The sequence below is a fragment of the Diabrotica virgifera genome, chromosome 7, assembly GCF_917563875.1.
Source record: "Diabrotica virgifera virgifera chromosome 7, PGI_DIABVI_V3a".
NCBI lineage: Eukaryota > Metazoa > Arthropoda > Insecta > Coleoptera > Chrysomelidae > Diabrotica > Diabrotica virgifera.
Window position 1 is genome coordinate 50,707,843 of NC_065449.1, and position 26,381 is coordinate 50,734,223.

A 26,381-nucleotide genomic window follows, 5' to 3' on the forward strand; every position below is an offset into this window, starting at 1 on the left:
AACAACATTACCGCGGTATCTAGGAGGAAGACTCATGGACATAGGTGAGCAATTGGATAAACAAGTGGCTAACTTAAGAACTTATTTTCAGGCACAGGAGAAAAGATTCTCAGGAGAAAAAGATTCTCCACCAAGAACTAGCTAACAAACTTGGACTTCTCCAAACCGACCATCTTCCTTATTATCAATACGTCCCTGATAGAATGCTTGAAAACGACAACTACAAGCTATACTGGGATCGCACTGTGCTCACAGACCAAACAGTGGCACACAATAGACCGGATCTCATACTAGTTAATAAACTTGCTAGGCAAACAACATTAAAAGAGGTGGCGATACCTAACAACAATAATCTGCGTGTTAAGCACAACGAAAAGATCGCCAAGTATAGAGATCTCGAAATACAAATAAGGAGACAATGGAGAATGGAAAGTACCCAGACAATACCTATTATTCTTTCTACTACTGGAGTCATTCCAAAGAACCTCATAGAAAACATCAAAAAGCTGGGCCTAAATGAACATATTTACAAGACTATGCAGAAAGCTGTGCTACTCTCGACCTCCAGATGCGTGCGAAAATTTTTGGGAGATACTCCGGCGTACCAAGTCACCTAGGGCTCGATAACACGGAAAGAGTCCCACCAGAGCTCAATCCTTTTGATACCCTAGGTATCTGGGATGAGTGAATTTTCCCCTTAGAGGGAGTGCGGGCCATATGGCTAAATCTGGATAAAAGTCTCGAACAGTTTGATGAACTTCAATAAAGGGGAGATCAAAACGGTCACTGAAATGGTGACTGGACATTGCCGATTAAGAAATTACCTATACAAACTAGGTAAGGTGTATGAACTATGGTGCAGAAGCTGCGAAATGGAAGAAGAGACTGCCATACACATACAATGCCATTGCAGTGAGCTAAGTGATATAAGGCAGGAATTAACTGGTCAATTGAGGTTTGAAGCAGAAGAGATCCTAAAACTACCAATAAGAAAACTGTTGGTCTTCGTTGAGGTGATGTCTCAGAACTTATTAGAGTGTAGGAAAAACAAGGTATGGTGCAAAGGTCTTATGATCAAGTGCCAGAGATCAACGAGTCTCGCCTGCGTTAAGAAGAAGAAGAAGGTACCAATATCAAATGCATTGTTCTGTACTATAGCCGTAATGAGTTTAACAATAAAAAAAAAGACAACGCCGTCTCTGAATTTTGGCACCGACGTAATAACCGAAATCAAAACAAACATAAAAGTACTTTTGCGTCAATATATATACCATTTTTGCCAATAAAAATTAAAAAAAGTACGATTATGATTGGATTAAAGATATCAATCAAAATTGGGGGGATACACCGATTACAAATATATATAATAAACGGCAGTTTGATGGACTTCCAGTAGATACATCAAGATAGATAAAAAATGAGATTAGTTAGTGGATATTTCAACCTACGGGACAGATCATGTAAGTACTCTGTTGTAAGCAAGCAAAAGTGATTTTAATTTCTGTAAGTTTATGTTGAATACATTTATTTTTTTACTCGATGTCATTATTCACCTTCGTTTGTTTTTTTAAGTTTTGCTCAATTTTTTAGAATAATATTTTTGTGCTATCTTTTACAACGCGGTTTTTTACAGACATGTGAGGATTAGTATTAATTAATACAGTATTATATTAGTGATTGTCCAGATAAGCTTTTGTTATATTTATAGAGTACATAACTTAATTGTCAATTGCTTTCAATAATTGCAAGTTTCAACTGTTTTCAACATAGCTTTATTAAAAATGTTGAAATAACATAGCAATTGAGATTTTTTCATTTATATTTTGTCATTCCATAGTAGCACATGTTCGTTTGTAACGTATTCCGAATTCTAATCGCGACTCCGTCCGGTTTTTCCTTAGGGTTTTATATTTCTTTGTCTTTGCTCTTTGTCTATTCCTTCGCCACAACTTTTTCTCGGTCTATCTCGTTTTTTCTTTCCTTTTGGTTGCTACACACACCGGCAAAATTAGCCGAACACCTTAAAAATGGGACATGTTTGATGTCTCGAATTTCCTAAACCAGTGGTTCGATTTGAGTGATTTTTTTAGTATGTTATAGCATTATTATTTTAGAATATCGTTGTGATAATCGTGTTGCTAGACAGGTCAATATGATTGTATACCGGGTGTACCAATCATACTGTGATTTTTTCTTAAAGTTTGGAACACCCTGTGGAATATTCTAGCACACATAAAATATTAAAATTAAAACTCGATTGTAGAGTTAGGCCTTCTTAACATTTTCCTTTTCGATTCATTTAATTATGTGCTAAAAGTATGCTAAATTTGCAGTTACTCGAGCGTTATGGGGACCTATTGGATTGTAAAGAGTACATGCTAAAACCAGAAAAAGGTTAAATTAATTCTTAAAATTAATAATTGCTGAAGATATTCATATAATTTGTTCGTTTTGTACTTAAATATTTCTCCGGGTTTATTCTCTAGTCCAGGTGCTTTGTTCCTCTTCAGCAACTTAAATAAAATTTTAATTTCTTCCTTTTTTTGAATTGTATTGTTCAGGTTTCACTTCTTTACGGAAAAGAGGACCAGACGTAACACTTTAACACACTTACACAAGTTTTTAACAAGAAATTTCTATTGTCAGTCAGTTCAGTTGCCCAAATCTACAAAGTATCCCACTCTGTCCTGGGTTTTGTGATATGTATACACTCATCGGCACAAAATTTCGCCACTCAAAATTTTTGATTAAGTTTAACACTCTATAACTTTATTATTTGTATGCCGATTTTCAAGATTCTTGCATCAGTTTGTAGGTACGTATATTGACGTCGTTTGCTATTATTCCAGTAACAAAATTTTTTTGCTCAAATGGCATTATACGGGAGTGAATGGAAGCGTTTTATGAGTCAATCAGTGTTTTTATTTTCAAAAAATGGTGCAGCTCTTACAAGAAAAGTAATATTTGGATAATTAAAAAAACCTTAGTGATACCTTCAGGATAATACAAAAGGAGTATGAAACAAAATCAGCCCTCCAATTTTTCTACAGAATTTTTGAAGTTATACTTCTTTACGCGCGATGAGGGTGAATTTTTATGTTAAAACCAGGCGCATACGCATCACCTAGGCGCATACGCGCATTATAACTTTGTTCTGATTGGATGTTCAAATGACATGGCAAAAATTATCGAATATGGCAGCTGTAGGACAGCTGTGGTTTGGAGAAAAAGGTAAAGGTAAACAAATGTATAATATATTTGTTTTATTGTTGTGAGGACAGAAACAAAACAGTTTATAATATTGTAGTGACTTTTAAATAGTTTTTAAAAGCAACAGGTACGTAATAATTGTTAATGTATCATGGGTATAAACCTACCTGTTTGATCTGCCAAAATACATAGTATGTAATAATGTACCTAATACTTTTATTTATATAATTTGATTACCATCAATATTCACCTAATATATTGTTTTCTTACTATATGTTTTGTTGTATTTTTTTTCAATTCTAAAGTCCACTTTACATCAACAATAATTGAATAAGAAATTGACAACAAGTTATTCAAGGTCAAATTTGGCTTATACAAAACACAATTCTACATCCAATTTTGCCGTGAATAAAAAGAAAATAAAGAAATTTGACAAAATAAAACATATCCAATTGTTCTATTTCATCAAATTCCTTCATTTTCTTTTACAAACCATACATTTTGTACTCGTCAAATTTGGCCTTGAATAACTTTGTCAATTTCTTGTTCAATTTATTGTTGATGTAAAGTGCACTTAAATCATTTCAATTCAAAATTAAAATAATTTGATCAATTTTCAAAATATCACAAGTTTAATGACGTTCTACACCTTCGGCAAAGAATTAAGGATTTGCATGAAATTTTAGTATGTTATAGTTTACTTAAAAAAACTAAGACTTGATTTTTTAAAAAATGTTTTACCGTGGCGTTTAATTACTATTAAGGGTCAAACTTAAGTTTTAACATGGGCTCTTATGGGAATTCTTAAAAAGTTAATAACTTTTGACCCAAATTTACGATTTTTAATTATTTGTGCTTAAATTAAAGGTATTTTTGTAAGGAATAACATATTAAAAAATGAGGATTGTTTACCGTACCATTATTAAATAAAAGTCAAATTACTGTTTCGAAATTTAACAAAGTTGGTAGTAGTGAGATCAGCTGCACTCATAATTATATCCGAAACGTATGTGTCAATCACATGACCTCGGTGGTCTAGTTGTTGAGCGTTCGGTCAGAGTTCGAAACGTCCCGGCTTCCAATCCACTACGATTCATTTTTTTTTAGTTGTTTTAATAAAAAATTTTTGAAAGTGGTAGATAAGAAAGTTAGTTTAATATTTAAATAGAATACAATTACTTCGTTAAAATTATATAATAGAAGTATAACTTCTTACGTGCGTACAAAGTACACACACATTCTTTTTTAAAGTTAGGAGAAAGTACCACACTTCCATTCACCCCTGTATAATGCCATGCAAGCAAAATATTTTTTTGTTCCGGAATAATACCAAACGATGCCAATACAGACTGGTGCAAGAATCTTGAAAATCGAAGCACAAATAATAAAGTTATAAATTGTCAAACTTAATCAAAAATTTTGGGTGGCGGAATTTTGTGCTGGTGAGTGTAGAACTAGTACCGAGTCTTCAAATTTTTCCTACTTTTCTCCAATTCTCTTTCTTTGCATTGATGAGTAAATCCTTTTTCATTGCGGTATTTGTTGTAATTACACAGCATATGTATGGCAGTCTTTTCTTCCATTTTCTCCACTAAGCTTCATTCACCTTACCTGTTTTTATATGTTTTCTTACACGATAATATTCAGTCAAAATTTCGGTGAGAGTTCTAATATCCCTTTTATTAATGTTCATCAAATTGCCCAGAGTTTTTATTCAATATACTTGATTATTTCATTCATAGGAGATTCTAACCAATAGAAAGCTACAGAAATCTGAATTAAGTAAATCGATAATTTTTGATAATCTCCCGTCGTTAAGTATATTACGTCAGATGCCCTTCGTTGCTACGAAAAAATACATTCAGTGACATTAATGACAATCAATGTTTTAAAAATTATAAAAGTGATGACTTTCAATCGTCAAATATTTATAAAAACTGTGTGTTTAATGGTACTTACATAAATAAATTACAATAAAATTTTGGTTTTGAACAGTTTTATTCATGAAATAATCGCAACAAATTGCACTCGACCTCTGAAATTAATATAGAATTTTTGCTCTCGTGATACTTTGACATAATTTCACTCGCCTTCGGCTCGTGAAATTAAAACTGTCAAAGTGTCACTCGGGAAAAATTCAATAATTTCAGAGCTCTTGTGTAATTACTACTGATAATTTTCTTAGTCTGGATTTGCCTTTGATTGGCTCTCCATTTCTTTCTTTATTATCCGTTTCGGTGCTTCATTTCTTGCTGCATCTTAGGCAATGCTACGAAATGTTTCTGAGCCTACAAAGTCTCTGGAGTCTTATTTTGCTTGTTCATTCACATGCACCCCTTCATAACTCGACACCCATATTAAAATCACTTTATCTTTTGCCAGTTTTTTTGAGTAAATCTTTTCAGTCCCTCACTAGTTTTAACTGAGTAAATGGGTCCTGTAATGTTGATATAGCAATGTTGATTCTCTTTGCTCTGAGGTCTCCGCGAATGATTTCATCAATGCATCCTCTTCATCGTTAACTTCGTTAACATCGTTAATCTTTTTACTGCTCTAATGTTTTATTTGATACGTTCAATTTAATATTCTAAAAGAAATGTTGTGTCAGATTGTATATTACAAGAATATTACTGTTTACATATTTCTTACCAGAATATTTTTTTCAGGTATCTTTTTTGCAATTATACTATACTTATTCAACTTGGCATTAGGATATGAAGAATGTTCTCACAAAAACCTTAAAGTATTCGAAGATGAATTGGAATTTCCATGCAGGGAACGAGAGGATTCAAAGGCTAAATCAGTACTCGGGGATGCTTTGAATCAGTTGCATATATTTAATAGCTTCTTAAACAATAGCGTAATTAAACTGGAAGCGTTAAGTGAGCTCCCACCAGAATATGTAAGTATATGATGCTATCTAAATTCATGATAAGTAAATACATTTATCTCTTAGTAATTTTTCGAAAAATGCACCGTTTTCACGTTATTTACAATCATTTTTGTTAAAAAATTCCTTCTTCTTCTTCTTTTGTATAGACATGACTCTGTTTGTTCCTTCAATGTGCCTCTAGTAAGTTGTCGTTCCATCGTTTTCGTGGTCTTCCCACTGATTGTCTTCCTATTATGGAACCGTCTCTCGCCATCCTTACTACTTATATTTGTTGTCATTCGGCTTATGTGGTCATTCCATTCTATTCTTCTGTTTCTTACCCAGTTATTAATGTTGTCCACGTTACATCTTCGTCGTATATCTGTACTTCTAGCTCTGTCCCATAGAGCCTTACCATCGATTTTTCGAAGGGTTTTCATCTCCGCTGTTTCGAGCCATCTTTTTGTCCTCTCTGTGTCGGGTCGTGTTTCTGCCGCGTATGTCATTATTGGTCTGATGATTGTTTTGTAAATGATGCATTCATTTCTTTTTCGATATTTTTATTTCTCCATATTGTGTCATTCAGGCAACCTGCGGCTCTGTTTGCTCGATTCACTTGATCTTCCACTTCTGTTTCGGGCCTTCCGTAGCTTTTTTTTTTGAGGTGGGAATCTTTTAAGACCGCCTGGGAAGGTGTTCCAGGTGTATCACGAGCCACCTACGGACTAAACCCACCTCCTCTTTCTTCAGCCGACGGGTCTGGAACCGCTCTTAGCGAGCATATCTGACCCGTCGACCTTACTCATAGCTCCCCTCCGGCACTTCTAGCGTGCATTCCATGCTCGCCTAGCTCAACCCGTACGCGGGTAGGTCGACCGGGGTGTCCCCAGCCCGAGATGGAACTAACCAGAGAATGCCAGTTGGCAGTTACGAGCAACTCCAGTCATTCATACTTTCATCTATCCACGCTGTCTCATCCACCCATTCATACTTTCTTTCATTTAACCCCAAACATTCCTTACTTTCATCTATGCACACTTACTCGTCCACCCATTCAATCTGATATTTAGAGATGGGACAGTCTGTGTAGGTTGGATGTAAAAGGTCCTTCCCCACTGACTGTCCCAAAACGATACAAAACATGGTATAACATACAAAGAAAGAACTAGAGTAAAAGGAGATGAAAAGAGAAAGTGGAGATAGAATTAGAGAAGAGAGAAGAAAGAGAAAAGAAAGAATAGGAAAGAAGCAAAAGAAAAAAGAAAAAGTAAAGATAGAGAACATAAACAGGAAATAGAAAGATAAAATTGTTCAAAGAACGATTACTTGTATAGATAAAATTAAGTAAATAAATAAATAAACTACAATAAAATAAATAAATAAATAAAACCATGTAAGAATAAAAATAGACAGTCAGTGTGGTTTGGATGTAAAGAGTCCTCCCCACGCTGACTGCCCGCCACGACACAAACACATTTTTAAATAAATAAATATAGTGGTCATCCGTCTGCAGACGCCTCTCCTTCTCTTCCTTGTGTTTCATTGTCTTGGTGACAAAAGCAATGACCAGGTCGAAGTCTCTCTTGCTATTAATGGCTTTGTCCATTAGCTCGTGTGGCTCACCTAGAGGGGATCCCAGACCCAGCTGCACCTCGGCACGCCCCGCATAGTACGCAGGGCACACGAACACGACATGCCGCGCGTCATCAACCACCCCACACTCGGGTCATAGATCTTCAGCGGTCTTCCCTATACGGTGGGTATATTTTCTGAACGATCCATGCCCCGTCAAAAACTGTGTGAAGTAGTAGTTGACGCGCTGATGCCGACACCCGCACCACCACACCACATCCGGGATCAAGGATCTCGTCCAGACCGCCTTCTCGACTTCGGCTGCCCATTCCCTCTGCCACAACTCTATACTTCTCTTTCTTTCTAATGGTCCTGAACCTATTGCCCCGTTGCCCCGTTGGTACATTCGGACTCTCTCTCCAGCCAGGATGTGCACCGGCCCAGAACCAGCCACCACCTGTAGCGCAATGGTTGATACGATTCTGTACGCGCTGCACACCCTGATCAGAGGTTTCCTTTGTGCCCTGAGAAGCATGTCTTTATATTTCTTCATCCAGAGGACCTCGTACCATACCGGGGCCCCGTATAATACTATCGATAGAATGGATTGTAACATAACTGTTCTTTTCTGTGATCCTGGGCCCCCTATATTTGGCATTAACTTGTTTAGTACCGAGGTCCTTTTTTCAGCCTTTCGACATGCTTCCTGAACGTGTTGTCCGCATGCTAGTCTATCGTCTAACGTGATTCCCGCATGCTAGTCTTTTGGGCTCTTATTTCGGAGCCATTGTACTCGAATATTATGTTGTTTCTGTATCTCGGTCCCCTCAAGATTATCGCTTCAGTTTTCTCTACTGCAAGTTTTAAATCGTTTTCTTCTATTCATTCCGCGGTTCTCTTTATTGCTTGGTTTACTTTTTCTATTATGCCCCAATCACCTTCGACTAGTAAAGCCAGATCGTCCGCGTATGCAATTGCTTTTACTCCTCTCTCTTTGTGTATTTCTAGTACCACGTTATATATTATATTCCATAGTGAGGGTACCAGGACTGACCCCTGGGGTACTCCCGCGGTCATTTTCATCTTCTTTTTCTTTGATATGCATACGGTTCTTTCAGATAGGTAGTCCTTTATTATGTTGGACAAATATTCCGGAGCTCCACATTCGACTATTCTGTCTACAATGAGGCCCCAGTTTGCTGAGTTAAAAGCGTTTTTTATGTCCAACAGAACAAGGACTACCCACCTTTTCTTGCTTGCCTTTGCCAAGTCCTTTATCCAGGTTGCGGCATCTACTGTCGATCTGCCTTTCCGGAATCCGTACTGTTGATAGTATGATACCTAGATATTTAAACTCCATCACTTGTTCTATTATATGAACCTCCAGCTCCAATTTACATCTTATTGGATTTGCTGCTATAACCATGCATTTTGCCTTTTTTTTTTGTGAAATTAACATGTTAAATTTTCTGGCGGTTATGTTAAATTGGTGCAGTATACGTTGTAAATCATCTTAACTTTAGTAGATTAGCGTTGCATCGTCTGCATAGTAGATTATTTTAAGTTGTTTTTCTCCTATTTGGTATCCTTTTTTAGTTCTTACTTCTTTTATTATTTCATCCATGATCAGGTTGAACAATAAGTGACTCAAGGAATCCCTCTGTCTTATCCCATTGCTGCCTTTAATTGGGCCAGTTAGTTCATCTTCTATATTTACTGTTACTGTGTCGTTCTGGTAGATGTTTTCGATCGTTTTAATTATTCCTAGAGGTACCTTTCTTAATACTTAATAATAAGTACCAATAGGCTCAACTTATAGTGAAAGGAAAGATCGAGGGAAGGAAAGGACTAGGAAGGAAAAGACTATCGTGGCTAAGAAATATCCGAAAATGGACAGGGCTAAATTTTGAACAGCTAATAAGAACAGCTGAAGACAGAGAAGAGTTTGCAATTGTAGTAGCCAACCTCCATTGAGGAGGCGGCACTTTAAGAAGAAGACATCTCTTTAGTATATAAAAAAATTCCTTAATTAGTAATTTTTGGTATTTTTGTTCTAAGACTCCTATTTCCTATGGCGCTACGGCCCAAGTCGGGCCCTCACCTTCCCCAGCATCCGCCTCGAAGTATCCCTGGCTGCTCTTCTCCAATTGTCCACCCTCAATATCTCTTTAGTATCGGTTCTCACTTCATCGATCCACCTCTTCCTTGGTCTTCCTACTGGCCGAGGTCCCACCATATTTCCGCTAAGCGTTCTATTAGGTGTTCTGTCGTTATACATTCTTATAAGGTGACCTGCCTAGCGCAATCTTTGCATTTTGGCATAATTTGCTATTGATGGTATATATAAGTAGTGGGGTTCCTACGGTCTCCTCCGCATCCCACATTTCGCTCGCCATCGTTTTCTATCCACCCATTCGTTTTCGTCAATAGCTCTATCTGCCATAGACTGTTCTATGCCTTTCTTCCATGTTTCTGTAGGCCTTCCTCTTCTTCTTTTATTTATGGGTGTGTAATTTAATGCTCTTTTTGGCCATCTTTCCTCTGACATCCTCATAACATGACCATACCATAGCAATTTCTTTGTTTCTATATGGCCAACCGTGGAAACTCTTTGTCCGTCGTCTTATTTCCTCATTTGGTACATGTTCTAATCTAGATACTCTGCATGCTCTACGTAAGTAATCCATTTCTGCTACTTCTATATTTTTTCTTTCCTTCCCTGCGAGTTGCCAACACTCTGCTCCATAAGTTATAATAGGTTCCACAACTGTTCTGTAGATTGTTAACTTTGTGTTCAGCTTCACCTTGTTAGACCATAGTAGACCATTTAAAATACGAGTTGCTTTCCTTCCTTGCTGTATCCTATGCTGTATGTCTCTTTTTCTAGTTCCTTCTTCTGATATTATGCTTCCTAAATATCTATATTCCTTACATTTCCTTACATTTCCTTATATTTCTTAACTCTAATTCCGGATCTTCGGTTTCCTCTCCTATTCTCAAATATTCCGTTTTTTCCATGTTCATACATAGGCCCCATTTTTCATATTCGATCTGTAACTTTCTTAGCATATACTCCATATCATGTTCATCGTTGGCAAGAATTACTTGGTCATCAGCAAAAAACAAAGTTGTTAAGCAGTTTTCTTCAATCATTATTCCCATCCCAGCAACTGTTTTCCTCCATTGCTCCAGAGCTTTCTGGATGTATATTTTAAATAGTGTTGGCGATAAGCAGCACCCTTGCCTTAAACCTTTTGTAACAGGGAATAGTTTCGACATAGATTTAATACAACTGTTTAATACAACTTTTCGGATTTTGATACATATTTTGAATTGCTCGCACATAGGCTTCGCTTATGCCTATCGTGGTCGAAGTTTCAAAGAGTTTCTTTAAAGGTACCGTGTCGTAGGCTTTTTCCAGATCAATAAATGTTAGGTGAGTAGACAGATTCCTTGCTCTTCTTTTCTCTATTATTTGTTGCATCACGAATATGTTATCTGCGCACGATCTACCGGCGCGAAAACCACTTTGTTCTTCCATGTCCTGAATTTTTAATTCCACCCTTTTCTTTTTTACTCGGCCATACAACCTCCCCATTGCACTGGTTATACTTATACCTCTGTAGTTTTTGCACAACGTTTTGTCTCCTTTTTTGTAAATCGAGCTAATTTATGCACAATTCCAGTCTTCTGGTATTTTTTCTCCCTGCAACATGCTTTTGTTGAAGAGATCCGTCAATATTTCGTGCAGTATGTCTGGTCCATATTTTATCAGTTTTATCAGTATCTTTCCACCTCTTTGCACTTTCTTTCCCATGTGTCATTTTTACTCCTTATTACTTCTCTTTTCACTTCTCTGTTCAGTTGTGCGTATACTCTTTGATCTTGTAAGTCCTGTGTCTGTAGCCATTTTTGGTACGCTGTCTTCTTGTTGTCTACTAAACCTTTTAGTTTCTCTGACCACCATTCTGGATTTTGTTTATCATCTTTTTCCAAATACCCTAACGCTTCCTTTGCTGCTGCGTGTATGCTTTCTTTTATTTGCTGGTACAACTTTTCGGTGTTATGGGTGTTACTTTCTATAAATCTTAATTTTGAGGCCAGTCTCAACTTATACAAAAATTTGGTCGATTCGTGTTTTAAGCTTTCCAACTTATAACACTTTTCTGAAATATTAGTTTCTTCGTCTTTTTTTAGCCTTTTTGTATTTGTTGACCGGTAAGTTATTCTTATGCTGGCTACCAACAGGTGGTGATCGGATCCACATTCTGGTCCCCGGTATACCCTCACGTCTGTATTCTTGAGTCTAGAGCTTTCTCTTTGGATTATGTAGTCAATTATTGACCGTAGTTTTTTGTAGGTTGCGTCCATGTGAATTTGTGGATATTTTTGTGTGAGAAGAACCCATTCATTATTTTTAGCGATCGGAATTGGCAAAAATCTCTCAGACGAGTACCGTTTTCGTTCAGTGTTTCTTCGCCATACCTCCCCACTACAGAGTGATTCTGCTCTCTTCCTACTCTCCCATTTGCGTCTCCTAAAATGTACAATTCCTTGTCATTTTTAATAGCATTTACAACATCGGATAGTTTATTGTAGAAATTGTCCTTTGTTTGCTATTGATGGTAATTTGTTATATTGGTGTAACTCATGGTTAAATCTTATTCTCCATATAGGTACCATTGTCGCAAATGGGTCCCAATATCCTCCTTAATATATTTCTTTCAAAAGTATTAATAAAGCTTATTGTCTTTTCAGTCATAATCCACGATTCTACAATATGTGTCTATATTGGCGGTATGATGGTTTTATATATTTTAAACTTTACTTCCCCGGGAATGTACTTGATCCAAACCCCTGCGACAGAGAGAAGTATGCTTTGTTACCAAGCATTATCAATTTCCGTGTCACCCTGATTGAAATCTTCCTCTATTCTTAGTATTTGGTCGTTTTTGTATCTTCTCATCTTTCTTCTGTATATTTTCTCTGCCTTTCTTCGTTGTTCTTCAAATTTTTCACGCCTTTGTAGTGTTTTTCTTTGAGGGTACTGCACGTATCTTTCATTTCTTTTTTCTTTGCTTGATTTCATTCTTTATCAAATCAAAGCTCTTTTCTTTGGTGTTTTTTAGTTCCTATTTTTAAGAAAGTTATTCGAGCCGCATACCTCTCTCCTCCTGGCTCTTGTATCTATTACGTTTGTTGCCGCTCTTCTTTCTAGTAAAATGCGGTCTATTTGGTTGGTTGTTTGATCATTCGGTGATAGCCTTTGATACTCAGTGATATAAATCTGGTCAAAGCCTGAACCAGAAATATACACAAATGGAAGATGTATAATAGAACAATTGACTGTACAACCGGTTTTAATAACAACTAGCTACAGAAAAAAAAGTACAAATGGAAAATGCTAATCAGTGAAAGTAAGGGCGAATAACCAAGTCCGAGATGTGTATAATAAAACTAGAAGTACTTTTATATCATCAGGTTTTATTGATTTTGTTCTTAAAACAATAATATTGTTTCTAGATAAAAGATGGAAGAAGTTGCTCCAAAGTTGACACTATGCTAAGGCGGCTTGAAAATGAAAAGAAGGTAAGCATTAAAATTTGCCCGTATTTTAAAAGTTCAAAACACTGTTCAATTATGTTTTTAATTTTATGCACAACTCGTTTATTGGGTATAATTAAAATTAAAATAATATTCGATTTGGTTAAAATGCCCAGATCATTTCTAACGAGGTTTTGATAATTTCATCATTAGAAGAGAAATATAACAAGAGGTAGAAAGCAAACATCTACTGATGAATATATACGTGCCAAGCGACAAGACTACAAGGAAAGCATTGAGATACATTTGAACCTGGAATAATGCCATGTGCTGAGGATTAAAATATCGGTTCCTAATTCCCACTACACAGGAAGGTGATCAGCTTGAATATTAGCCTAATAAAATAAAAAAAAAGTCAAAATGTAAATTCGTACAGGTTAAAGCAAATTCTGTATCAAAGTTTAGGTGGGTACAAAAGATATTTTTAAGAAAGTATCCAAATCATACAAGGGGATCATTGTTTAAATAATTAAAAAGGGGTCATTTTTGCAAAAAAAAAAATACTTTTTTAACTCACTTATTAATGAAGGTATATGGGATTTTTTTCTGCAAAGCTGAAGGGTAAATCTTTTACATAAGACTTACTAAATTAAATTGGACCCCCTATTTATTTAAATAATTGTATATAAAACTTTAAAAACAAATTTGCAAAAAAATATTTTTAGCGTTTTAAATAAGCACTATAAAATATCTTATTTTACAGACTAAGTTCCGCTATGTTACCAGTATTAAGAAAAAAAATTGGTCGAAAATTATTGGATATTTTTTGAGATATTTAATTTGTTTTTTAAATGTTACTATATTTTCAATTGCAAAAACGCGGTTGTTTCCAAAGAAATATTCACCTGCTTAAGATCTCATTATTTTTATTTTTATGTATATTCTCGATAAATGTATTGATAAATTCAAATTTCAATTAAACTCCCCCCTAAAATGGCATTCGAAAATTATTCAAATTTCTCGGGGATTAAGTATTTTGAAATGCCGTTTCGATAATTGGGTTGCTGGGAATTTTTTACTAATTAACAAATTTTTTTTGTCGTTTTTTCTTCTTCTTTTATTTTCTTTGAGTTTTATTACTACATTTTAGGGTTAAATTTTATTAAGAATGTCGAATCTCTGAGTTGTATATTCTAGACCTAAAAATATTAAGATTTAACTAAAATCTCTTAAATAAAATGTGGCTACTTACTGAGTTACAGGGTGTTATATTTAAAAATTTAAAAATTATTGTTACCAAGTACTTTAAAACTATTTGACGTATCCTTATCATACTTGGCAGAAAGTGTAGCTATTATACACCCTACTAAATTGTGATTAATAAACGTTTCTAGCTAGTGCCAGAGGCGTACGACAGGGGATAGTGAATGATTGACCCTTCCCAAATTCTACGCCACTAAGTGGATTACTATTTTAGCGAAATTTTTCGATTCTCCAATACTTTGTATGTAAATAACTTTATTGGTATCGGTAAAGCCATCAGTTTGAAAGATATTGGAAGTTTAAAATGAATGAATGAATGAATCAAAATAACTATGCCGTTTCATTTTTAACGTCCAATATCTCGAAAACTAATGACTTAATCGTTACCAGTAAAGAGTATATTATTTACATAAAAAGTGTTGGAGAATCTAAAAATTTCGCTAAAATAGTAATTCCCTAAGTGGCGTAGAACTTGGGAAGGGTCAACCATTAACTATCCCCTGTCGTACGCCTCTGGTAGTAGTTAGAAACTTTTATTTATCACAATTTAGTAGACGGTATAGTACCCACACTTTCTGCCAAGTATGATAAGGATACGTCAAATAGTTTGAAAGTACTTTAATAATAATTTTTAAATTTTTAAATAAAACACCCTGTAACTCAGTAAGTAGCCACATTTTATTTAATTGATTTTAGACCAAACTTAATATTTTTAGGTCTAGAATCTACAACTTAGAGATTCGACATTCTTAATGAAACTTAACCCTAAAAGGGCCCGTAGTAATATAACTCCAAGAAAAAAAAAGAAGAGGAAAAACAGACAAAACAATTTGTTAATTAGTGAAAAATTCCCAGAAACCCAATTATCGAAACGGCATTTCAAAATATTTAACGCGACGTTATTAAAAAAACAATTTATAAACAAATTTGAATAATTTTCAAATGCCATTTTAGGGGGAAGTTTAATTGAAATTTGAATTTATCAATACATTTATCGAAAATATACATAAAAATAAAAATAATAAGATTTAATACAGGTAAATATTTCTTTGGTAACAACCGCATTTTTTCTATTGAAAATAGAGTAACATTTAATAAACAAATTCAATATCTCAAAAAATATTAAATATTTTTGGACCAATTTTTTTTTATTAATACTGATAAGATAGGGTAACTTCTCCTGTAAAATAAGATATTTTATAGTGCTTATTTAAAACGCTAAAAATAATTTTTTGCAAATTTCTTTTTAAAGTTTTATGTATAATTATTTAAATAAATAAGGGGTCAAATTTAATTTAGTAAGTCTCATGTGAAAGATTTACCCTTTAACTTTGCAGAAAACAAACTTTTAGACCTTCATTGGTAATTGAATGACCTCAGCAGTTAAAAAAGTATTTTTTTTTTTTGCAAAAATGACCCCTTTTTAATTATTTCAACAATGATCCCCTTGTATGATTTGGATACTTTCTTGAAAATATCTTTTGTACCCACCTTTTGTGATTCAACAATGATCCCCTTGTATGATTTGGATACTTTCTTGAAAATATCTTTTGTACCCACCTAAACTTTGATATAAAATTTGTTTCAACCTGTACGAATTTACATTTTGATTTACATGTAGTGTAATTTTATTTTACTAGACTATATATCAATTACAGTTTATAATAATGCGGTCTTTAATATATTATACTAATATGATTTACACATAATATATAATAATGATTTACACATATATGCTCTAAGAGGAAATTATTGGGAGATATCAAGGTAGATTTAGTTTCGACGATCAATGGTAGACCAGATTTTCGTATTGTGGCAGACCCTAGAAAAAAAAACAGAAACTTTGATAAAGGCATCTTATAACTGTATGTAGATTTTAAAGCAGCATATATGATGAAACAGCAGCCACAGACGAAGAGTAGCCACAGACAAATTATTGTGGATGCACAAAATAAAGGAGACCAAGGCTCAATTTGAGCTGTAGTGTCGTAGAAGAAGATGTGATGAAACATAAGTTGTACTAAGCAAAGTTTATAAAGCAATGCAGCACTTCCTAATCCCCATCAAACTGATAAAAATTAGTCTTCTTCTTTTTTCTCTTTATAAGAAAATCTGCTTGTTCATTGGTGGATTAATATCGATATGTAAAGCCACGTCTATACCAATAGACATGTTGCGCAATTTTAGTCTAAGCAACGTGTCTCTATTGACGATATAGAACATGTGAATAGATTCACGTACCTAGTAATGGATCTGGTTGCAAGCAGTGAAGAAGAACCGGAAATAAATAGAAGGCTTGTGCTGGCAAATAAAGCCTATTTCGCGATGGGCCACATATTCAAATCGCGAGACGTACACCGGAAAACAAAACTCCGGGTATATAAAACAATAATCAGGCCCATAGTAAGTTATGGCTGCGAAACATCGGTGGTGACACAGAAATCTGCCAATGCATTAGATGTGTTTGAAAGAAAAGTATTACGTAGGATACTGGGCCCAATAAGGGAAAATAAAAACTGGCGAATTAGGTATAATAGAGAAATATACGAGCAATATAGCGAACCAACTCTAGCACAACACACTAAACTGCAGAGATTACGGTGGGCAGGGCACGTGGTCCGCATGCATGAAAATAGAATCCCCAGAAAACTGCTGAATGCAAGAATGCAGGGAAGAAGACCGGTTGGAAGACCTAAAAAGAGATGGGAAGACGAGGTCGATGAGGATGCCAGGAACTTCCTGGGAACGCGTTTATGAAAAGAACAGCGGTAAATCGAAATGATTGGAGAAGCTTATTGAAGGAGACCAAGGCTCGATTTGAGCTGTAGTGCCATTGGATGGATGGAACGTGTCTCAGGATGTCTCAGTAGACATGTTGCGAGACCACACTAAGTTGCGAGACCGTTGCGAGACCAAAAATGGCATGTCTAAAGTCTCCCTAGTGAAATGGGAGACTTGATGCAACGACCTGCAACGTCGGTTAATTTTTGACAAACCCAGGAATTAAAATGTTTCTTTTTATAGAAAATATTATTATTAAGCTTATTTTTTAAGAGGAAACAGCAGCGATCAACAGGTGGCGAAAACGCGTTCCAAGATTGCAGCTGTAATTTTGAATATTTTTTCGAGATATTTGGCACACGTATTCGTAATATAATAAAGAATGGCGGTACAGAGCCCAATTTGAAAAATATATTAATATGTGGAAATTACTCCGTAATTAAATATAATATTAAAAAAACGAGCCGGTACCGCCACTAAGAAGAACAAAAAAAATACACTTTCTTCAAATAAACTTTTTTGTCCGATGCCTAGATTTTGTGTCCTTTTGGAACTACTAATGAAATAAAAAATAATATTGTATTTAATTACAGAGTAATTTCCACATATTAATATATTTTTCAAATTGGGCTCTGTACCGCCATTCTTTATTATATTATGGATACGTGTGCCAATTACCTCGAAAAATATTCAAAATTACAGCCGCAATCTTGGAACGCGTTTTTGATACCTGTTGATCGCTACTGTTTCCTCCTAATATCAGTCTCACTCACAGTCAGGAAATAAAAAAAAACAATAAAACTAGGGCTTAAGAAAGAACACTATGTATTATCTGAATATTCAAGCTTTCGGAAATTATTGTTTCCTTTTTCAAGAAATTCTTTCAAGAAAAACTTCTTCTTCTTCTTTTAGTGCCTATTCTTCTCGAATATTAAGAGCGCCTACCTTTGGACCGAAAGGTCCGAATGGTCGTGAGTTCGAATCTCACCAGGGTCAGGAATTTTTCGTTTATTATAAATTAATAAATGAAAATAGTTTCTGTCCTTTTTGGATCGGTACTCACCGGAGGGACCGCAGACGTTCGGATACAATTATTGTCTCTTTGCACAATGACGTCGACGCTGCAAAGTAACAAGACACTTACTCAACACACACACACACACACACACTACACATTACTCCCCTGAAATAGTGATAAGTTATAGTCTAAAAAATCATGAAATTGACTGGCCAGTTGGTTGTAAAAACCAGTGTTAATAAAACACATACACACTTCTCGAATATTGGCGATCATTCTGGCTATAATTATTTTATTCACTAATGCTTAAAATAGATCAGTTGTTGTTGTGGAGAACCATTTCCCCAGGTTCTTTAACCATGATATTCTTCTTTTCACAATTCCTCGCTTTCCGAATACTTTTAAATTATTGCGAGATGTACAACAGTCTGTTACTGTTTTTAATTTTGTGTAAATTATTTATAGTCCAGGAACCGATGCTTTTCACCTCGCAATTTGTACAAAATGGTTCGATTTGCTTGAAAATTTGAGAATAAGTAGTGGATAGTCCAAGGATCAAAATCTATATAATGCAGACAGGTGGTTTTATCATGGGGGTGGTTGCTACCCCCATGTCGGGGGTGGAAATTTTTTATTATATTTTGACCGCAAAAGTTGATAAAAACATTTATTCTAAGCAAAAAATGTTCTATATATTCTTTTGATAAAATTAATAGTTTTCGATTTATTCGCTATCGAAAGTGTTAGTTTTATATCGAAAAAATCAATGTTTTTCGATAATACTCATTTACGATTCTCTCAATGGTTGCCGTAGAAAAAAAATTTTCAAACCAAGTTCTTGGGAATTAAATAACCTACAATTTCATATTTAAACATTTTTTCGTATCTCCCATGCTAATCTATCTATTCTGAAGAAAACGGCATTTTTTATCAAACTACAAAAATTCGTTATTCGATTTTAACTCCAGTTTTTTTAAAACTAATCATTCTAAGCTAGTCAAACTTATAAAATCTATTATTAATACATAAATAAAGAAAAACGAATAAGATAAATGACTGAAAACACCGCTAACATACATTATTATGCTTCCAATTGGATTTCTCATTTTTTTCAAACAAATATATTGATTTTTTAACCGTAACTTTTTTATTTTTTATTTTAGCTGTTTAGGAAAAAAGAATTTTGTTGGTTTTTATAAGATCTAGAAGCCTATTAATATTATATCTTTTTAAAATCTCTAGTCGCAAAAGAGGTGAATTTGAAAAGGTTGGTAAATATGGTTTTTGCATGTTATTACAAGTTTTAATTGTCAATAGCTTACTCAATTTTTGCCATAGAAAAAATCTTTGCAAACCAGGTTCTTGGGAATTAAATAAGCTACAATTTCATTTTTAAACATTTTTCGAATCTCTGATGCTAATCTTTCTATACTGAAGATAAGGCCATTTTTTTCCAAACTACAAAAATTCGTCATTCGCTTTTAACTCAATTTTTTTTTAAATCTAGTCATTCTAAGATGGTCAAACTTCTAGAACATATTAATAATTCATAAGTAAAGAAGAACAAATAAGGTCAATGACTAATTTCAATTAGGGTGGTGATTAGGAGGTTGCTTCCGATCACTTTTTCGCTGAAAAAATAGGGACTGACATTATTTTCATTATTAAGTCACTTAATTTTTGAGCTAGAGTCTTTTTTTTATTTCTGGAGATAGATAATTTTAAATAAGTTAAAATAGTTTGAACAAATTATCCTCGAAAAATGCATACTTTTCCCGTCTTTTGACTTTGAAACTACAGTATTTAGCATTTGACGAATAAGAGCTAACATATATTACTATATATGTTAGCTCGATTATTATATCGAGCTCGATATATATAATAACAAGTATAGCTCGATTACTATTGGTCTTAAAGAAAATTAAAAAAGACGGGTCTGTTTATCTTTTTAAAGGTACATTTTTGTTAAGTAAAGTTGTTTTGATAAAACGAAAACTTTTGGAGTTATTAGCAGAAAACTTATTAACATCGATTTTTTCGATATAACATTAACACTTTCGATAGCGAATAAATCGAAAACTATTAATTTTATCAAAAAAATGTATAAAACGTTTTTTGCTTAGAATGAATGTTTTTAGCAACTGTTGCGGTCAAAATATAATAAAAAATTTCCACCCCCGAGATGGGGTGGCAACCACCCCCATGGTAAAAGCGCCTTCCGACATCATATAGGTTTTGATCCTTGGACTATCCACTACTTATTCTCAAATTTTCATCAAAATCGATCCATTTTGTAAAAATTGCGAAGTTTTGTCCTATTTTAAGCTTCATTACTTGGGCTATTAACACTTTTTTATAATCTAAATTTTGTTTAGTTTTGGAACAGATTATTAGCAAACAGGCAGTCATTCCGCACAAAACAATGTCCACCAAGGTTGTTGGCGAAGGTGAGAGTCAAAAATTAACATCACGGTGTAGACGCTAGAAGAGAAAACAATCGGTGTCTCTCGACTCTAGACCATGTCTATGTCTCAAGTTTAGACCGTCGCGTCATGGTCTACGTCGGCGCACACAGTGGAGGCAGTTTCCGCTAGCGGGCAACGCTAGCGGGACCCACTTTTAAACGTTTTCAAAAAGAATGCACGTCTTTAAATGTACACGAACATAGTCAAAGCAGGTCCGCGCGGGCCAACCGCCTCAACCCGCCTGACCGCTTTTGCTAGAATGAAAATTTAGTTTTTTCCGCGCGGTTTTAATGTTTACTGCAATGATAATTTAGTTTATTCGCTCTTTTATAATAAGAATTAATAGTTCTCCATGGATTAATTTTATAAATAATTGTACATTATAATAAACAAAAGTAATAAAGTCAATCTTATTGAAACCGTAATTTTGTGTGACTTAGGTAGTTCTAAAACCATTCCAGTATTAACTATTAACTAAATCAGTACTTGAAAAATAAATTTACAACAAAACTACTTACCTCAATGTTATAACAAGCCTTTCTTCCGGAAGGATAGCCTGCTTATGTAAATTACACCAGTTTTTAATTAAACGATACTCCTTCTTCTTCTTAAAGTGCCTATCCGTTCCGGATGTTGGCGATCATCATGGCTATCTTGACTTTGTCTACCGCAGCGCGGAACAGTTCAGTGGTGGTGGTATTATACCACTTTTGTAAATTTTGAAGCCAGGAAATCTTCCCGGTCCTCTTTTACCATTTACATACCTTCCCTTGGAGAATCAGTTGGAGAAGGCCGTAACGTTCTTGATTTCTCATTACATGTCCTAGATATTCTAATTTTTTTGTTTTGATGGTTATGAGAAATTCGCACTCTTTCCCCATTCTACGCAGGAATTCCACGTTAGTAATTCGGTCAACGCAGGATATACGTAAGATGCTCCTATAACACCACAATTCGAAAGCTTCGAGCCGATTCATAGATGTAACAGTTAGTGTCCAAGCTTCCATTCCGTAGAGCAGAACTGTGAATATATAGCATTTCAACAGACGGTATTTTGTTTTTAATGATATGTCTCGACTGTTGAAAATGGGTCTCATTCTAAAGTATGCTGCTTTCGCTTTTATTATTCGCTGTTTAATTTCTGAGTAGTCCCATTCGCTATTTAAATTCGTACCCAGATATGTATATTCTCAACTCTTTCGATATTCTGTTGGTTGACTGTAAGTTGAGCGTTTAATATTGTTTTTAACGATACTCCACTTTCTCCAAAATATATTTAAAAGTCTCTTGAGTCATTCTCATATACTGGAAGAATCGTTCATTATCTTTTAATTTTTGAAATAGATGATGATATTCTCCATAAATTAATCTTTCTCGATTAATAGGATATACATCAACTCTCTTTCTTTTCAGTTTAGTCAAAACAGAATCTAAAGCAATTATATCATCATCGGAAGACGACATGTTGCTACAAGTAGTAGACGCAACTGCCAGATTTGAACGATCTCTCTCGCTTTTACCCGTCTTCACTGTGTTACCATACCCGCGCGGTTTGCCCGCTAGCGGAAACCGCTTTCACTATGTGTGCCGCCTACAAGTGAATACGAGGCTTAAGATTGTCACTCCATCTTTTGCGCGGTCGTCTGATACTTCTTCTGCCGATTGGTGATTTCTTGCTATTTTGACCACACGGGTCTCCCACATTCTGTTTATGTGATTCCATTTTTCATTCCATTTTTTTTTATTTAGCGTCCTTTCGTTTATGCACCGTACGTTACATTCTCTTCTAATGTCTCCGCTTTCGACCTCTCAGCGTATTTCCTGTAATTATCAGTACTCTCATCTCTGCCGTTTCCAGTAGTCTTTGTATTGTGGTTGTGTTGGGCCTTATTTCTGGTGCATATGTTATTATTGGTCTTACACCGGCTTTATAAATTCTTGACTTCATCTCTGTGTTCATAAGTGTTCCCAACTAGTATTCATAAGGCATCCTGTGCGAGTCTATTTGCTTTTGATAAGATTGGTAACGATGGCAATGTCGAAAGTTATATGTAAAGTAATAATCCAAAATATCTACTTTGAAGAATTACCTTAACCTATAGCTCAAAATTCGAATGATCGGATAGTCTCTGAAACAGAAAATATATTGTATTCCCAGATCACATTTTCCTATATCGTTCTGCCAGTCCCGGCCCCAGGGGTGGGCGAACTGGGCGGCTGCCCAGTAATGATGTTGAAAAAGTAACTATTCGTTACAAAGTACTCGTTACTTACGAATACCTAAAGTAACGATTACTATACAGAGAGGCAAATCGTTACTTTGATTACTCTGATTACTTCGTTACTCCGTACCAATCGTATCAGAGCTAGTAACGACTATTGTATCTACTTTGATTACTCTGATTACTTCGTTACTTTCATAGGCGTAACCAGGATGATCCTAAGGGGGGGTTACAACTACCTGAAGGGGGGGGGGGTTACAACTACTGGAAGGTCTCTGAGGGCTATGGTGTTAAGCGTATAGAGCTCAAAGTACATCCCAATGGGGGGGGTTATAACCCCCAAAACCCCCCCTGGTTACGCCTATGGTTACTTCATATTAATCGTATTAGAGCGAGTAACGACTATTGTATCTACTCTGATTACTTTGATTACTCTGATTACTTCGTACTTCGTGAAGGTCGTTATTATATCGGAATACCTATACAAAATACCTACCTAGTGAGAAATACTTTTCTGGATATGATTACCGGTACTCAAATGCAAAAGTAACAAAAGTAATCATAGTAATCAAATCATTTTTATCCCTTAAACAGATTGGTGAAGGTCGTTGTTATATCGGAAAACCTATACAAACCTACCTACTGAGAAATACGATTCTAGATAATGACTACCGGTACTCAAATACAAAAGTAACAAAATCAATCATAGTAATCAAAGTAACGAATACTGTAAATGATTACTTTATACAAAAGTAACGATTTCTAACGAATACTCGAAAGTACATAACTATAATCAACATCACTACTGCCCAGGGCAGCAAATTTTTAGAGGACCGCCAATTTTTGTCTACTAAGGTTCTAACCAGTGAGAAGGGTGAGGCGCGCGGCCGCCGATCTTGCTCAGGGTGGCAAAATCACTCGAGACGGGCCTGCGTTTTGCTCCCCTTCGCGCCAATTTTTGCAGACAATTAAATATGTAGTAAACATAAATATCTATAACCGCCAAGGTTAGACCTATCGAAAACTTTGATTAAGCGACGTTGTCAGATCAATCGGGTTTCAAAGGTTTTTCGGTATTTTCTGCTTGACTGTTTCACACTGCAAGGACACCGCACACATTTTATGGAAAATATAATATCACTCAAATGAAATAAAATTTACATCATGAATAGATTCGTCCCGAAATTTCAATCATTTGATACCATTGCACGAACTCTGACTTTTGCTTAATTAAAGCGTTTATTGTGATTAAAGTTTATCGAAATCGCATTTTGAAGTCCATAAAACTGGCATTCGTAAATAATATTAGTCTAGCGGCTATTGAAAACAGCCTATTTACCATTAGATTAAGCCGATTAGAGGCAGTACAACTGACCAAATTTACCCACTTTATTATCAATAATAATAGGAAAAGATAAGAGTAAAGGCTGATGCCACATTATGCGTTTTGACCGGATGCGGTGAAAACTCATCCGTTTCCAACGCAACCGGACCGACCTGTGCGACCTATGCGTTTAGTCTGGTGCAGTTTGTAAGCGCGTACCGATGACTCAAAACGCATCCGTTTCCAACGCAACCGGACCGATCTGTCACACTATGCGTTTTCACCGGATGCGGCGGAAACGCATCCGGTCAAAACGCATAATGTGGCATCGGCCTCTACCTTAATCCCACAGAAAGCATTATGAAGTAAGCGAATTATAATATTATTGATAACATCAAATATAGAAAGATGGCCTATTTTGGACACGTAGTAAGGGGAGACCGGTATAATATTCTTCAAATCATTATGATGGGTAAAATCGAAGGATGCAGAGGAATTGGTAGAAAGCAGGCCTCTTGGTTGAAGAATATCCGGGAGTGGACAGGAGTAAAGAAAGCAGAACACCTATTTAGAATAGCTCGAGACAGAGACAGTTTCGCCATGTTAATCGCCAACGTCAAGGGGACTTGATAGGGCACGTTAAGAAGAAGAAGTATAATTTTACGGGATTGTACACTTAGTGTCCTATTTTTGACGGCGCTTTTAATATTCAAGTTAAAACAAAATATATTAAATGTATTTTAAATAAACAACTATTCAGCGATTTAATGGCGCAAAACCACTGATTTCGTGCACAAGTATTTTAAATGGATGTTTTCTCTTTGCACCAACGCGTTCAAATGAAGTCCCCTGTTCTTGATTTGCTACCTGAGTCACCTTCGGACTTTCAGATATATCTGTTCAGTTGTACTTATTTTTTATTAGTTACACTCATACTAATAACAACATTTATATTGTTCCAGGTGCGAGTTTTCTACAACATGTTGAAAAGGATCGGCATTCATGTTTACCATGTTTTCACTAGAATCCCCGAAGGACTATTTTATAAACATAGAAAAAGCCTTTACGAAGAGTTGCTTTGCAACCTTAAACTAGTAACGTGTGAGTTTAAGGGTATTCAGACCAGAGATCAAAAAGATAGGCATTTACCTTCTCTTTCGCTGTGTAGTAAGAAAATTGGAGAATGGATATTTGACTATCAAACTTTTACTAGCCTGCAACTATTTTTTACAGACAGTTATGAAATCCTTCATGACGTATACAAGTATGACAATACCATACTTTTAGATTAAACCGACTGATAATATTACGCTTAATTGAAGACCTCAGATGAAGAATAGAAATCATAGAAAAAAATGATGATATTCTTCATCCTTAAGTTATACAAGGAGAAATACTTTGCACCGCTAATACAAACTTATATCATAGTTTTATGCAAGTAACACACCAATGCAGTGACGAGTGAGCCATTTGGACACATTTTTTCAAATATTTTGATATTGTTTCTGGCACAATATATATATATATATCTGTGATTTATCTGTTTAAATTAGTTTATTTAATTTATTTATCATTAGTTAAATTATTTATTGTTATATTTATTTATTTATTTGTTTTTTTTATTTATTTCTGTTTGTTTCAATAAAGTTATTTATTAATATAAATTTAATTTTTATTTTTGGCATATACTTGGCTATATTATACAGGGTGTCCCGAAAAGATTGGTCATAAATTTTACCACACATTCTGGGGTCAAAAATAGTTCGACTGAACCTAACTTACCTTAGTACAAATGTGCTCATAAAAAAAGTTACAGCCCTCTGAACTTACAAAATGAAAATTGATTTTTTTCAATATATCGAAAACCATTAGAGATTTTTTATTCAAAATGGACATGTATCATTCTTATGGCAGGAACATCTTAAAACAAAAGTATAGTGAAATTTGTTGAAACCCATAAAAAATTTATGGGGATTTTGTTCCCTTAAACCCCCCCAAACTTTTGTGTACGTTCCAAGTAATTCATTATTGTGGTACCATTAGTTAAACACAACGTTTTTAAAACTTTTTTGCCTCCTAGTATTTTTTCGATAAGCCAGTTTTTATTGAG

General features: G+C 34.9%; 1 protein-coding gene across 1 annotated transcript; it reads left to right on the plus strand.

The window, feature by feature from the left end:
* Window positions 1-1,382: 1,382 nt before the first annotated feature.
* Window positions 1,383-25,843, plus strand: LOC114327329 (uncharacterized). Its single transcript, XM_028275918.2, has 4 exons — window positions 1,383-1,460; window positions 5,877-6,112; window positions 13,178-13,243; window positions 25,234-25,843. Exons 1-4 carry the CDS (start codon window positions 1,418-1,420, stop codon window positions 25,561-25,563), a joined length of 675 nt encoding a protein of 224 aa, XP_028131719.2. The 5' UTR covers window positions 1,383-1,417; the 3' UTR covers window positions 25,564-25,843.
* The last annotated feature ends 538 nt before the right edge of the window (window positions 25,844-26,381 follow it).